The sequence below is a fragment of the Prionailurus viverrinus genome, chromosome D3 (genome assembly GCF_022837055.1).
Source record: "Prionailurus viverrinus isolate Anna chromosome D3, UM_Priviv_1.0, whole genome shotgun sequence".
NCBI lineage: Eukaryota > Metazoa > Chordata > Mammalia > Carnivora > Felidae > Prionailurus > Prionailurus viverrinus.
Window position 1 is genome coordinate 67823005 of NC_062572.1, and position 12181 is coordinate 67835185.

The 12181-nt window shown below is 34.7% G+C and overlaps 1 protein-coding gene across 2 annotated transcripts in view; it reads left to right on the plus strand.

The window, feature by feature from the left end:
* Positions 1–12181, plus strand: part of ARK2N (arkadia (RNF111) N-terminal like PKA signaling regulator 2N) — an 85495-nt gene that overhangs the window by 50669 nt on the left and 22645 nt on the right. Inside the window, exon 3 of one of the 2 annotated variants that reach the window (XM_047827914.1) lies at positions 9171–9353. The exons of the other annotated variant lie outside the window; for it this stretch is intronic. Within the exon in view, the coding sequence (XP_047683870.1) occupies positions 9171–9353 (183 nt within the window). The remainder of the gene's footprint in view (positions 1–9170; positions 9354–12181) is intronic. 2 annotated transcript variants of the gene reach the window in all.

Sequence of the window (12181 nt, forward strand, 5' to 3'; positions counted from 1 at the left end):
TTTGTTTCTGTATTACATATATTTACAGAAATATCCAGTATTGAACTTTTAAAAAATAACTGCTGTTTTGGATTATTGAATTCTCCTTCAGTGAGGCAAAGCCTCTATCCCTAAGATTATACCCCCTCATCTGTGGGGGTTATGTTTCAAGACCCCAGTGGATGCGTGAAACCACAGATAGTACTGAACCCTATAAATTGTTTTTTCGTATACAAACATATGTATGATAAGGTTTAATCTATAAATTAGGCACAGTAAGAGATGAGCAACAATAATAAAATACAACAATTATAACAATATATCGTAATAAAAATTATGCGAATGTGGTCTCTCAGAATATTTTATTGTACTGCACTTACCCTTTTTGTGATGATGTGAGGTGATAAAATGCGTATGTGAGGAGAAGTAGTGAGGTGAATGATACAGGCACTGTGATGTAGTGTTAGGCTACTTTTGACCTTCTGACCGTTTGTCAGGAGGAAGATCATCTGTTTCCGGACCATTGTTGACTGATGGTAACTGAAATCATGGCAGTGAAACCGTGGTTAAAGGGAGACTGTTGTACGTTTAAGTACTAAAACGAAGAAGTGGGAATCACTTATGGATTATGTGGTGGCATTTTTATGTACGTGTATGTATTGTTTGAGAAGTGCCTAGTGGTCTTCCCTAATTTCTTTCTTTTGAATTCCTTTAATTTTCCTAGAATTTTAAGAAGGTTAAGGAGTGTATCCTGTTTGGACCTCTTTGTAGTATATAAAGGGCTAATGCTGGAAGAAACTTCTTTCAACCTAAAACATTAATCTAGATGTCGTTGAAATACTTTCTATTTAAGAATAAAATCCCATTTCTCTAATATGTACACATGAAATTAGGTGATGATATTTAAAAGGGGGCATTATCCCCTCACTAAAGATAAATGTGTTTTCTGATAATCTGTCTACAGACTACTTTCTGCCTAGTTTGTACTAACTCAGTGTTGTAGGATATTAGATTTTTAATCATCTTAAGAGTATTTAACCAGATTAGAACGATCTGGTTATTTGAGCCACTTGTTAGGTAATAACTGTCTTACTTGTATTGATGCATATTTTGTGCGCATCATTAAAAATGAGTGTAATAAAAGCCCAAATAAAATTTCAATTTAGAACACAACACAATGAAAATCTTAAGATTTAATATCTTGTATAAAGTGTTTTTTTTTTTTTTTTTTAACTTAGAATAAAGGATTCTATCATTTTGGGGCTCCAAGAGAAAAAACCTTTTTTCTTGTTACCAAGTCAGAGGATTGAGCCTTATCTCGAGGGGTCTGGTCTGTGTGTGTGTGTCTGCACGTGTGCACATATGCCCACTTCTGAAATAACTAATTTTTGTGTTTTTTTATTGTTACATTTGACAAGTTGTTGGAGACAGAAAACAATGGAATAGTCTACAGGGATTTTTATTAATATAATATCCATTCATGTATGTAAGAGTTGCCCACATATAAACCTAGTTGGGGTGATAAAATTGGAGAAAAAAGTTACTTTATGGATTTTGTTTTTGTCATGTAAAGGTTTTTGATCTCTTGTGTATTTCACTAGCAGACTGAGTAAAAGAATAATTTTGCTTCATTGCTTTTGTCATTCTACAGTGTTATGTAGATTTAACAGCAGAGACCCAGGTCTCTGAGTCTAGGTATATCTCAATTTACATAAGATTTATTACTTAAAATTTGTGTGCAAGTCAGAATATTAGAAATGAAATAATTTTAAACGATTAAATCTGCTTGTTAATGGAAGAAATGCTGTAGTGAATCCTTTTGTTGAGCAAATAAAGCACCCAAATTGATATCACTGATAATTTTCATTTTTAATATACAGCTGAATTTGCCTAATGATACAGCTACATGAAAGTTGTAGGTAAGATGGTGAACAGGCTTCTTCCTGTCATCATTTGTTTAGAATAACAGATTATAGGCAAGCTGTCTCATAGAAGGTGACCTTTTAAAGTAATTGTACCTGTTACATTTTGTTTAGCTTATATTTATTTCCCTCTCCAGTTTGATTTAAATGATACAGTGAGAGCACAGTGAAAGAGATTTTGTGGAATGCCACATGTTAGAAAATACAGCATCAAAACAATTTGAGCAAATTTATTAAACTTAAAATTTTTTTACTATGAAAATTGTTCAGTAAAAATTGTTCTCGAAGAAAAATTCTTCTCAAAATCCTCTCCATAAATGGCATCTATGTCCTTAATCAGTGTACAGATAAGAAATTTGTTTTTTTAATTTGTCCAGAACAGTTGTATGATACATGGATTGTACACAACGTGAATAACTTCGGAGTTTCTACACTTTTCATTTTTTTTTTTTAATTTCTGTTTTTAATTTCTCTGAATTTTAGGAAGGTTGGTGGGGATTGAAAACAAACTATTATTACTGGCATTGAGTAGATCTTATATTAAATTTACTACAACATAAAATAGAAGACATCCTAAAAAATGAAGGAGTAATAATCTATGAGGAAGTGTATTCTTTGGTAATAAACTCTTACAACTTTGAGATTTGGAAAGAATGTTATTAAATAACTGATTTTTATTTTATTGCACTTTCTTTATATATTTTATCTAACTGCATTTGAAGTGTAACAATTAATCTAGATAAATAAAAGTTTCAAAAAAGAAATGTTTCTTGTTACTCTATTGAGGATAGCATTGGTTGTTATATTAGTGATTGTCTACCAGTTAATTCACATTAGGTGTTTGGGAGTCAAGAAACCTGCTTTTCCATTATGCAATATTAGTTTGTGGTCAGAATAATTAATAGATTTTACATGATGTTTTTGAGATGATTTTCAGGTTTTTTTGTAATTGCTATATTGAAAAAGGTAATAATACCAGTGTTAACATCAAAGGTTGAGATTCTTTTTCTTTACATGTTCTACTGAGTTATCCTATTAAAAATTGAGGAATATTTGGAAAATGGAGTTTAGACTGCTTCAGGGAGTAATCAGAAAGCTGGAATGGAGATATCTTTAACAGGGATCATAGAGATGGAGATGTGGCTAAAATCATATCTAATTTTTGTGTTCTTTGTGTACATGGTACAGATATTTCAGTTTTGTTCTCTGAATCCTCAAAGCAGTAGGTCATGAGTTTGTTTCTGAAATAGGAAGATAAATTGAAAGATGGTGACCTCTTCAGGTGCCCTGTTTTCCGAACTTTTAGTTTTTGTTGAATATCCAGATACGTGACCCGAGTTATCTTATGAATAACCTCCCAATTTTCCCAACTTTGTAGTTAGTGGTGAAATGTTAAAATGAAATTTTCTTTCTTGAGATCAACTTTCTAACTACTCTGATAATCTTGAATATTTGCTTTTACCTCATCTTTGATCCTCTCAAAATTAACTCTTAATCAGTATCATAGGTAACTTTCCTGGGTGAACAAAATGACCTGTCATTTACTAGTATGATATAAGGACAGATGTAGTCCTTAAAACTTTATTCCCACCTTGCAAACTTTATAATGTCTAAAATTTTAATAATTGAGATGAGTAGAATGAAAAAAGTACAAAAACAGTTTTATTTTGGAAATGACATAATGCCAGGTGCCTGGCTGGCTGGCTGGCTCAGTGGAGCATGCGACTCTTGATATTGAGTTCAAGCCCCATATTGGGTGTAGAGATTACTTAAAAAACAAATCAGTAAAAATTTAAAAAAGTGAAAATGATTTAATGCCTGAACATAAAATTTCATTGTATATTGCATTTGATTTCCATTTAGCTCTGTTTTCTCAGACATTTTTCTTTTTACTGAAATAGCATTTGATATTATTCTGGAGAAAATAGACACACACAGATTTTGGTATTTAAAGCTGTTTTTTTAGAGATGGCACTTTTCTGTGTAGCTTTTTGTTTTTTTTCTGGTAGATGTAATTATTTGTCTTTTTCAACAGCTGCTTTGAAAATGACTGCTTTTAATTTTTTCACATTGTTCTATGTGTGCATATATATTTTTGATAGTAATAAAAATACAGCATAAGTATTCTCAAGTAAGTTTTCTCTTATATTCGCAAATACAGATTTTCACCTAGGTAAGTATTTTGGTATGGAATGAAAATGCCTTTTTTCTTGAGTAGTTTCCGCCAAAATGCAAATTTCCTCCTGCAGCTCTTCAGGTTTGTCCTTCCCCTCAATTCCTTATTCCCCCCACACTGCATTCTCTCACTTGCCCACTGCCACATATACTCTCCCTTCTTAGACCCCTTGGCTAGGTAATTCCTAAGAATGCTTCTTTCAGGTGTAGCTTTTTTGAATCTGACTATCTGGATTGAGGCCAAGTGTGATTTCCACCTTTCTCATGATGTTGTAGATAGATAATGGCCCTGGGCATAGGCCCTTTAATGACTGTGGCAGTAGAGCTTATATGGGATCATTTCGCAGTAACAAGATGGATTTTTTTCTCTCCTAGTGAGGGGTTTCAGGAGATTGGCTACACTGGGGAGGACAGAAGGAATTTTCTCTGAGCTTTGTTGTATATTACTATAGTTATAGAAATGGGAGTTGAAGGGGCAAAGTGTGTCTTGGGCCATTGCCCCACCTTTCCTTGGGCCCAAGACTTAACCAATAGAGAGAGAAGGAGGAGTGCGTTTCTAGGGTGTCTGAGATACTAGAGGAATTCCCATCTCTCAGATCTAATTAGACCTCATACTGGGAGACTGACACTTGTGTTAGTGGGAGGCTCTGTAGGCTAGGATGGTGCAAAATATGAAATAATCCAAAAATGATCTCTGTTTGGGTATGAAACACTTTTATATGAACACACCCAAGCTGACATTACACTTCAGACAAAAAGAAACGTACAAAAGCCCATTTGTGAAGATCTCAGTAATCCCAGGAAAGCATTTGCTTAATAAGTGGGGTTAATCTATGACCAGTGTGAGGCACCAACCCAGGCAGGGATGTTTTCTCATAGCTGCTCCTGCTTTTTTTTTTTTTTTAAAATAAAGTTTGTTTATTTTGATAGAAAGAAGGGGGAGGGGCAGAGAGAGAGAATCCCAAGCAGGCTTCGCCCTGTCAGCACAGAGCCCAGCGTGGGGCTCGATCTCATGAACCATGAGATCATGACCGGAGCTAAAATCAAGATTCAGACACATGACTGACTAAGCCACCCAGGTGCCCCTTTTCTCAAAGCTTCTTGCATGCAGGCCCTGTAGAGTAGAATTCACATGTAAAGATAAGCAAACAAATAAAATAGGGCAGGTGCTAATTATAGTGGAAAGATGGGGCAGTGGTCCAGTATTCTGCTGGTATGTCATCTTTAACTTTTGACATAACTCTGTGAAGAAATGAGTCCTAGAGCTAAGTAGTAGTAGGCAGGACTTCAACCTGTATGTTGGCTGCCAAAAATCTGTACGTACTTCCTATGCTGTTCCGTCTTGTATATTTCTGGTTCCACCTAATTAGGACTCAGATCTCTCATCTGTAAAACAAGAGTGGTAAATTATGTATTACCTTACATCATTTTTAAAAATTTTGTGCTTTTGGTAGTGAAATTCTAAAAGGGGTTTGTCAGGGATAAATGCAGTAAAGGATGTTGGTTTTGTTTTGCTTCTTTGTTTTGTTTCACATTCTCTCAGTGAGATTTAAAGAACATTTTTTAAAGAAGAAAATAATAGGTTGAAAGAAAACTAATTCATAAAATTAAACACTTGATGACAGTAGTAGAGAAGGTTAACCATAAAAGAGTAAACTTCACAATGTCAGAAATGTGTGATGACACAGATACATCTGTATTTTATTATTTGAAAAGTTAGAACCTGTGTGTAGGCTAGGATATAGTTGAGAGGGTACAAACCTATTTCTAGCATAAAATGGACGAATCGATGTTCATAAGTCAGTGGATTGCTTGACTTTTAACTTTTTGCCTTGTAATTGTAATGAGCAGCAAAATTTTCAAAATCTTGCGATCAGGAGGAGAGACAGCACTTTGATTAACCACAGGCCAATTAGTTATTAACTAATTGTGTTAACATTTACCTTTATAGAGATATGCTATTAAGGATTATAGAAAAACTAGGAAGTCATTATTATAAATTTATGTTTTAAGATTGTGACAGACATCAAGTTTAGCGATGGGAGAATGTGTAGTTTGGCTAATCCTTAAATGTAACATGGAATGTGCTTACATTAATGATTAATTTTTAAATTGGAAATGTTTCCATGTGTAACTTGAAGTGACGATTTTGATGCTTTTGAAAGCCAAAGTAATCTTAGTAGCAGTACATTTGTTCTCACAGTATAGAGAAAAATCAAGTGGGAGAGAGGACAGTGTCTCCATGTTTATTCCATCCTGTAATGAATTGTTAGAGTCAAATTGGAAGAATAGTTGCTGCTTCTCTTATTAATGTGCTGAATTTTCCCAGCTCCTCCTCAGTAGCTTTTTTTTTCTTTTCTTTCTTTTAAAAGACAGATACAGTTACTACAGGATCTTAACCTGTCTCTTACTTCTGCTGTGCAGCAAGAATCACTTTTAAAAGAATATCACAAATTATCACCATCAGGTAGCTCGTATTTACTTAGTGGTTTAAAGTTCAAACCCTAATGCTGAGTGCTTTAAACCTACTTTATTTCATCTTGGTTTGCTAATGATAAGTGTAACATAACCTTGGAACATAAGATCCTTAATTTTGGTTTCAAGTTGGAAGAAAGATGGAAAGGCATCCATTCCTTTATTAAAGTTTGTATAGTACTGACTTGTCATTGTTTTGGATAGACTGGAAATGAGAAATGACACTGATAATAATTTAACTTTTAAGTATAATTAAAATATGAAAATATCACTGTCTTTGTTTATGATGAATACTAAATTTAAGCTAAGCTATAAGGTGTGCTGTTTGGAAATATGGAAGATACAAGAATGAAGCCAGATAACAAGTTTATGCTTGTATTTCCTACTGATGAAGACTTTCAGACAAGTTATTTCCATGGGTAGGTGATGTTAACTCTGCATGTACATATACAACTCTACTCTTTGCATGATTCTACATGTAGGAGTGGTACAATTTTGACTTGACTGTTGACCTGATGCCTCAATTTGGTGGTTGGGGGGGGGGGGGGATGTGAGAGCAAGAGGTGGTGAATGGTACTAGTGGTGTAAATTTTAAAATAAATCTTTAATTTTTTGCAAAACAACACTTAACTAAAGCCCTTTTAAAAATAGAACATTTGGTCAAATAGTCAATATTGTACTTGACCCTCATATCTTCTGCACCCAAGTATTTGGACATCACACAGTATCTTGATTCCATAATAATCATTTTGAACTCTGACGAGAACTCCATAAATAATAGAGCTTTCTTTTCTTTTTTAGAAAAGAAAAACGTCAAACATAAACTAATTTTTTGCTATTTGAGCTGAAATCCATTACCAACTGATACTGAGGCTACACTATCGAATTTTCTGAACTTGATTTACCCTTTTGGGGGAATTGAAAATTATCTTTAAGTAGTCAACTGAAATTGTAATGATCGTCAGAATTTCATATTGTGACATGTCTGTTCTTATACAGTGGCACTTAACAACTCGTTTGCTTTTATTTGGTCATTTTTATTTTAAAAATGTTGCTACATAAACTTTTGGTTTGGGACCTTTGCTTTAAGGGATAAATATCCCAGATGTGTTTCATGTTTTGTTCAGTCACAATTCACACAATGGATGCTTGTATTAAAACTAATCTTTCATTGTGTTCTCTTTTAATGAGTCATTGGCATATGTATTCCTTCATAGTCCAGAGTTTCATAAAATAGGTGTGTTGAATGTAAAACAGTCTTGATATTAAAAAATCTTTATGGAAATAAATAATTTGCCTGCACTTTATAAATAGCTGTTGGGGGGAGAAACTGCATTCCTTTATTTCTGCTTTATTCTAAAATGAAGATGGTAGTAAGGGATGTATCTCATAATTGAATGAAAACTCTTTGTTTTTTGCTATGAGAAAAAGGGTAGCATTAGCATTTAAAGCATGTATCTATTCTACAAGCATGATTATTGAATTATTTTAGCATGAATCACTGCGGTTTAATTTCTTTGGAAATCAGCTGCCTTTTTCGGCTAGTTAGGGTGATTTGGAGGTAGAAGGGATCTTTTTTTTTTTTTTTTTTCCAGTTAGAACTTTAATATCTTCCTCTAAAGTAACCCATAAGGTTGCGTATCGTTGCCTTGGAATGTGAGCTGGTTGTCTTTCTCAGGGAAAAGAAAATTTAGATATTCCTAACAAGACATCCCAAGCAAAATCCTGAAGGTGGATTTTGTGAGTATTGTCTTTTTGTAGAAAAAGTATTTCTTTTTGTAGAAAAAGTGTTTCTTTTTGTAGAAAAGAGTATTGTCTTTTTGTTATAAAATGCATAACACCCCTGATATTTTTATTTTTTAAAGTTTATTTTGAGAGAGAGAGAGAGAGGGCGAGCACAAGTGGGAGAGGAGCAGAGAGAGAGGGCGAGAGAATCGCAAGCAGGCTCCTGCTCAGCGTGGAGCCCGATGTGGGGCTCGATCCCATGAACCGTGAGATTATGACCTGAGTCGAAACCAAGAGTCGGGTGCTTAACCGACTGAGCCACCCGGGTGCCCTGATCCCTGGTATTTTTAAAGGGCTTTATTGGATATAGTCAAGTAGAGCTCCTAATGTTAACCTTATTTCTTTAGAATAGAAAAATATGTATTTGACTTTCTTCTTTGAATCTAACAGTGACTTTTTAAGTATTAGTTACTAAGAGAAAGAACTAGATTCATTCTCTGAAAAACTATAAATTGACTTTTAATAGTTTGCATCAGTTTTTTTTCCTTAAAAAATCAGTTTTACTTTCTCTGTGGAGTCTTCTCCTTTTTCATAGTCTTTTGCTCTATAGGAATGTGACGAGAATTCAGTGTAACTTTGTTCAGTACAGTCTTGTCTTCTGTTCTTCATAATAACACTCCTTTTCTCCTTTTCAAACGTGTCCCTCATCTTAGAAGCTTGGGTTATCTTTTCCACTTTCACATCATGTACAAAATATTAGATGTATAAAGTGCAGCTTTTCTGACCAGGTAGAGTAATAAGATAAAGGCAACTGGCATTTAGAGGGCTCTTAGATGCAGAAGTATTTTTCACCCCACAAGTTAGATACAAGTATACATTTTCTTTCCTCCCTAGATGGACCTCCAGTTGTAGCTCATTATGATATGTCTGACACCAGCTCTGACCCAGAAGTGGTAAATGTGGACAATTTATTGGCGGCTGCGGTAGTTCAAGAGCACAGTAATTCTGTAGGAGGCCAGGACACAGGAGCTACCTGGAGGACCAGCGGGCTTCTAGAGGAGCTGAATGCGGAGGCAGGTTGGTCTCCCTCCCCTTCCCCTTCTCTAATGGTGTACTGTGCATGTGTCCTGGCAGCTGTTTTCCTTGTAGTGGACCTTGCCGAGGAGAGCAGGCCAACTAGAGACATCTGGCTTTCGATGATTGTGACTATCCAGGGTGCCCTTTACAACTGAAGAGGAGATGTGGGTAGCATGTCTGTCATTCATCTTTCCTAATAAGAAGAAAGCAAAAATGAGAATTAATTGTAGGCACAGGTAGATTTTAGTATACCTATTTCTTGGGTTAAAAATGCTTAACATACGTTAACTACTCAGATGACCTTAATACTCCCCCACCCTCCCCTTCTCCAGGGCTTTCCCTCACTTAATCTGTATAGCAACCTTGCAGTACGGGGAGGGAGCTGATTACACCTGCCCCCTGGGGCTGTTCCTAAGAAGGGCTGTACTGTTTCTTCTGCTTCTAGGGGTGCCAGTGTCCCTGTCCCTGTCCATTCCTCTCCAGTAGTTCTCATGTTTGTCTTTTCCAACCCTTTTCTTTCAGTTTCTGCTTCTCGTATCTCAGGAAAATCTCTATCCCTGTCTTGCATAATTTATCTGGGCTCTATAATAATTCTGAAGAGTGATATTTATTCACTAAAAAAAAAAACATTGCATTACTTTTAAAAACCTTCCCTCCAACTCCAACTGTCCTGCAGTGTGTTCCTCAGTACTTTTTCAGCATTCTTTCTCATTTAAACCTTTTTCTTAAAGCACTAGTTCTTAAGTTTGAGAAAAGAGGGTGAGGGGATGGAGAGACTACTTTTGTAGTGTGTATTTTCTTTAGTGCTACAGAAGGAATATAGTTTTATAGTTAAATTATAAATAGCCTTGGCTTTTATGAGCTAATCCTGTAAATCACTACCTAAAATATGTTTATGGCAAATGAGTTTTGCAAAAATAATAATGGGCTTAGAACTTGTTATACTGAAATTGTTAAGAAATAAAAAAGAAGACAGAACTCCACAGATCATTTGTCCTTAATTCTTCCTTTCATAATCTTTGATTGGAACAAAATAAAAATCTCTGGTTGAACTTCTGATTAATTTATAGTGACTAATTTTGGAGCAGGACCTAGATTTAGTTTTAAGTAGGTTTAGACTGCTAACTATTTGACCTTGACCTTGGACAAGGTGTTTCTCCTCTGGACTTCAATTTTTATATGTATAAAGACTTGCTTTGCTCAACAAGGATCTTTTAAGGATTTATTATGTGTAAGTAGTTTTAAAAATTAAGCAGTAATATTTTATATCAAAGGACAGTAGGTTGACCACATTTTGTGCAATATGTGTTTCTAAGTTATATATTTGTTCTGTATACTGGGAAATTTATCTTCATATTTTATCCATTGACACATGGTCCATTCTATTTCAGTTTTATTTCCTTGTTTCTTAGTCTTTCCATTAAAATGTAGAGCACTGCATAGTAAGTTCTTGGAGAACACATCAAAATTTAACTTTTGTTTTTTATAGAGAGAGTTTTAATGTTAGTTTAAACCACATGGAATTGTTAATATTTGACTTTTTGACCTATAACCCAGCAGTTTCAGATATTTCAACCTAATAATGCAGGTTGTGGGGTCTTAAAGTGTCCTTAAAGTTACCAGCATTGGGGATAGCATCACATTTTAAGATTCAAGTAATTGTTAGCTTGGTTGTTTAAAACATCACTAGCCTTTGTGTACTTAATTCTATTTTTGGTTGTGTTTTTGAATTTCAGTAACACAAAAAAAATGTTTTTTAAGTTTATTTTGAGAGAGAGAGAGAGAGAGCGCGCGCGCGCGCCTGAGTGTGTGAGCAGGGGAGAGGCAGAGAGAGAGAGAGAGAGAGAGAGAGAGTGAGAGTGAGTGTGTGAGCACTGTCAGCATGGAGCTCAGTATGGGGGTCGAACTCACAAACTGTGAGAACATGACCTGCGCTGAAATCAAGAGTTGGACGCTTAAGCTTAACCACTTAACCTCTTAACTAACTGAGCCACCCAGATACCCCTCAGTTATACAAAATTTTAAGAGTATGTCACTCAGGTATTTACCACCATTCTTAAGAAATGAAATGTGACAAAAATATGTGAGGGGGAACACCCATGGCTTCAACTCTGTTCCCCTTCCTTTTCCCTCTCCACTCCAAAGCTGTCTTGAATTTGTTATTTGATATTGGTATTCCTGTGTATGTATTTATATTTTTACTGCATTTGTTACATATCTGTAAACAAGCATGTTTTAATATTAATTGCTGTTACATAGAAGGTAATCATTTGTAACTTTTTTCAACATTTCAAGTTTTATTCTCGTTGATAAGTATGGCTTTGGTTCATTCATTTTTTACTATTTAGTATTCACTGTATGAATGTATCACAGTTGACTTACCCATTCTCTTTTTGGACATTTAGAGTGCTGTTCCTAATGATGCTACCATTAACATTTCTTGTATGTCTCTTGATACATGTGTGTGATTAATTTCTCTAGGATATAATATATAGAGAACATATGTATGTATTGGGCCATAAATTGTGTGTAGATTTTTGTATATCATAAGACATGGTCATCACTGTTCAACAGATCCCTATGACATTTTCTTATGAAGCCATTTATTGGCTCATGAAAGTCCTTTTTTCTAAATCTGACAATGCAGGTATGTGAATAATAAAGAAAACTGCTAATATTCTCTAGTCTTGATATAATTGTCATAATGGGAACCCATCTTGCAGATTTTGAATATACTTACAGTGCCACAACAAAATGTTAACAGAATTTATGCTTGTTTGCCAATTTTATAGTTTTGAGATTTGAACTGTTAGCATCAATGAGATGTT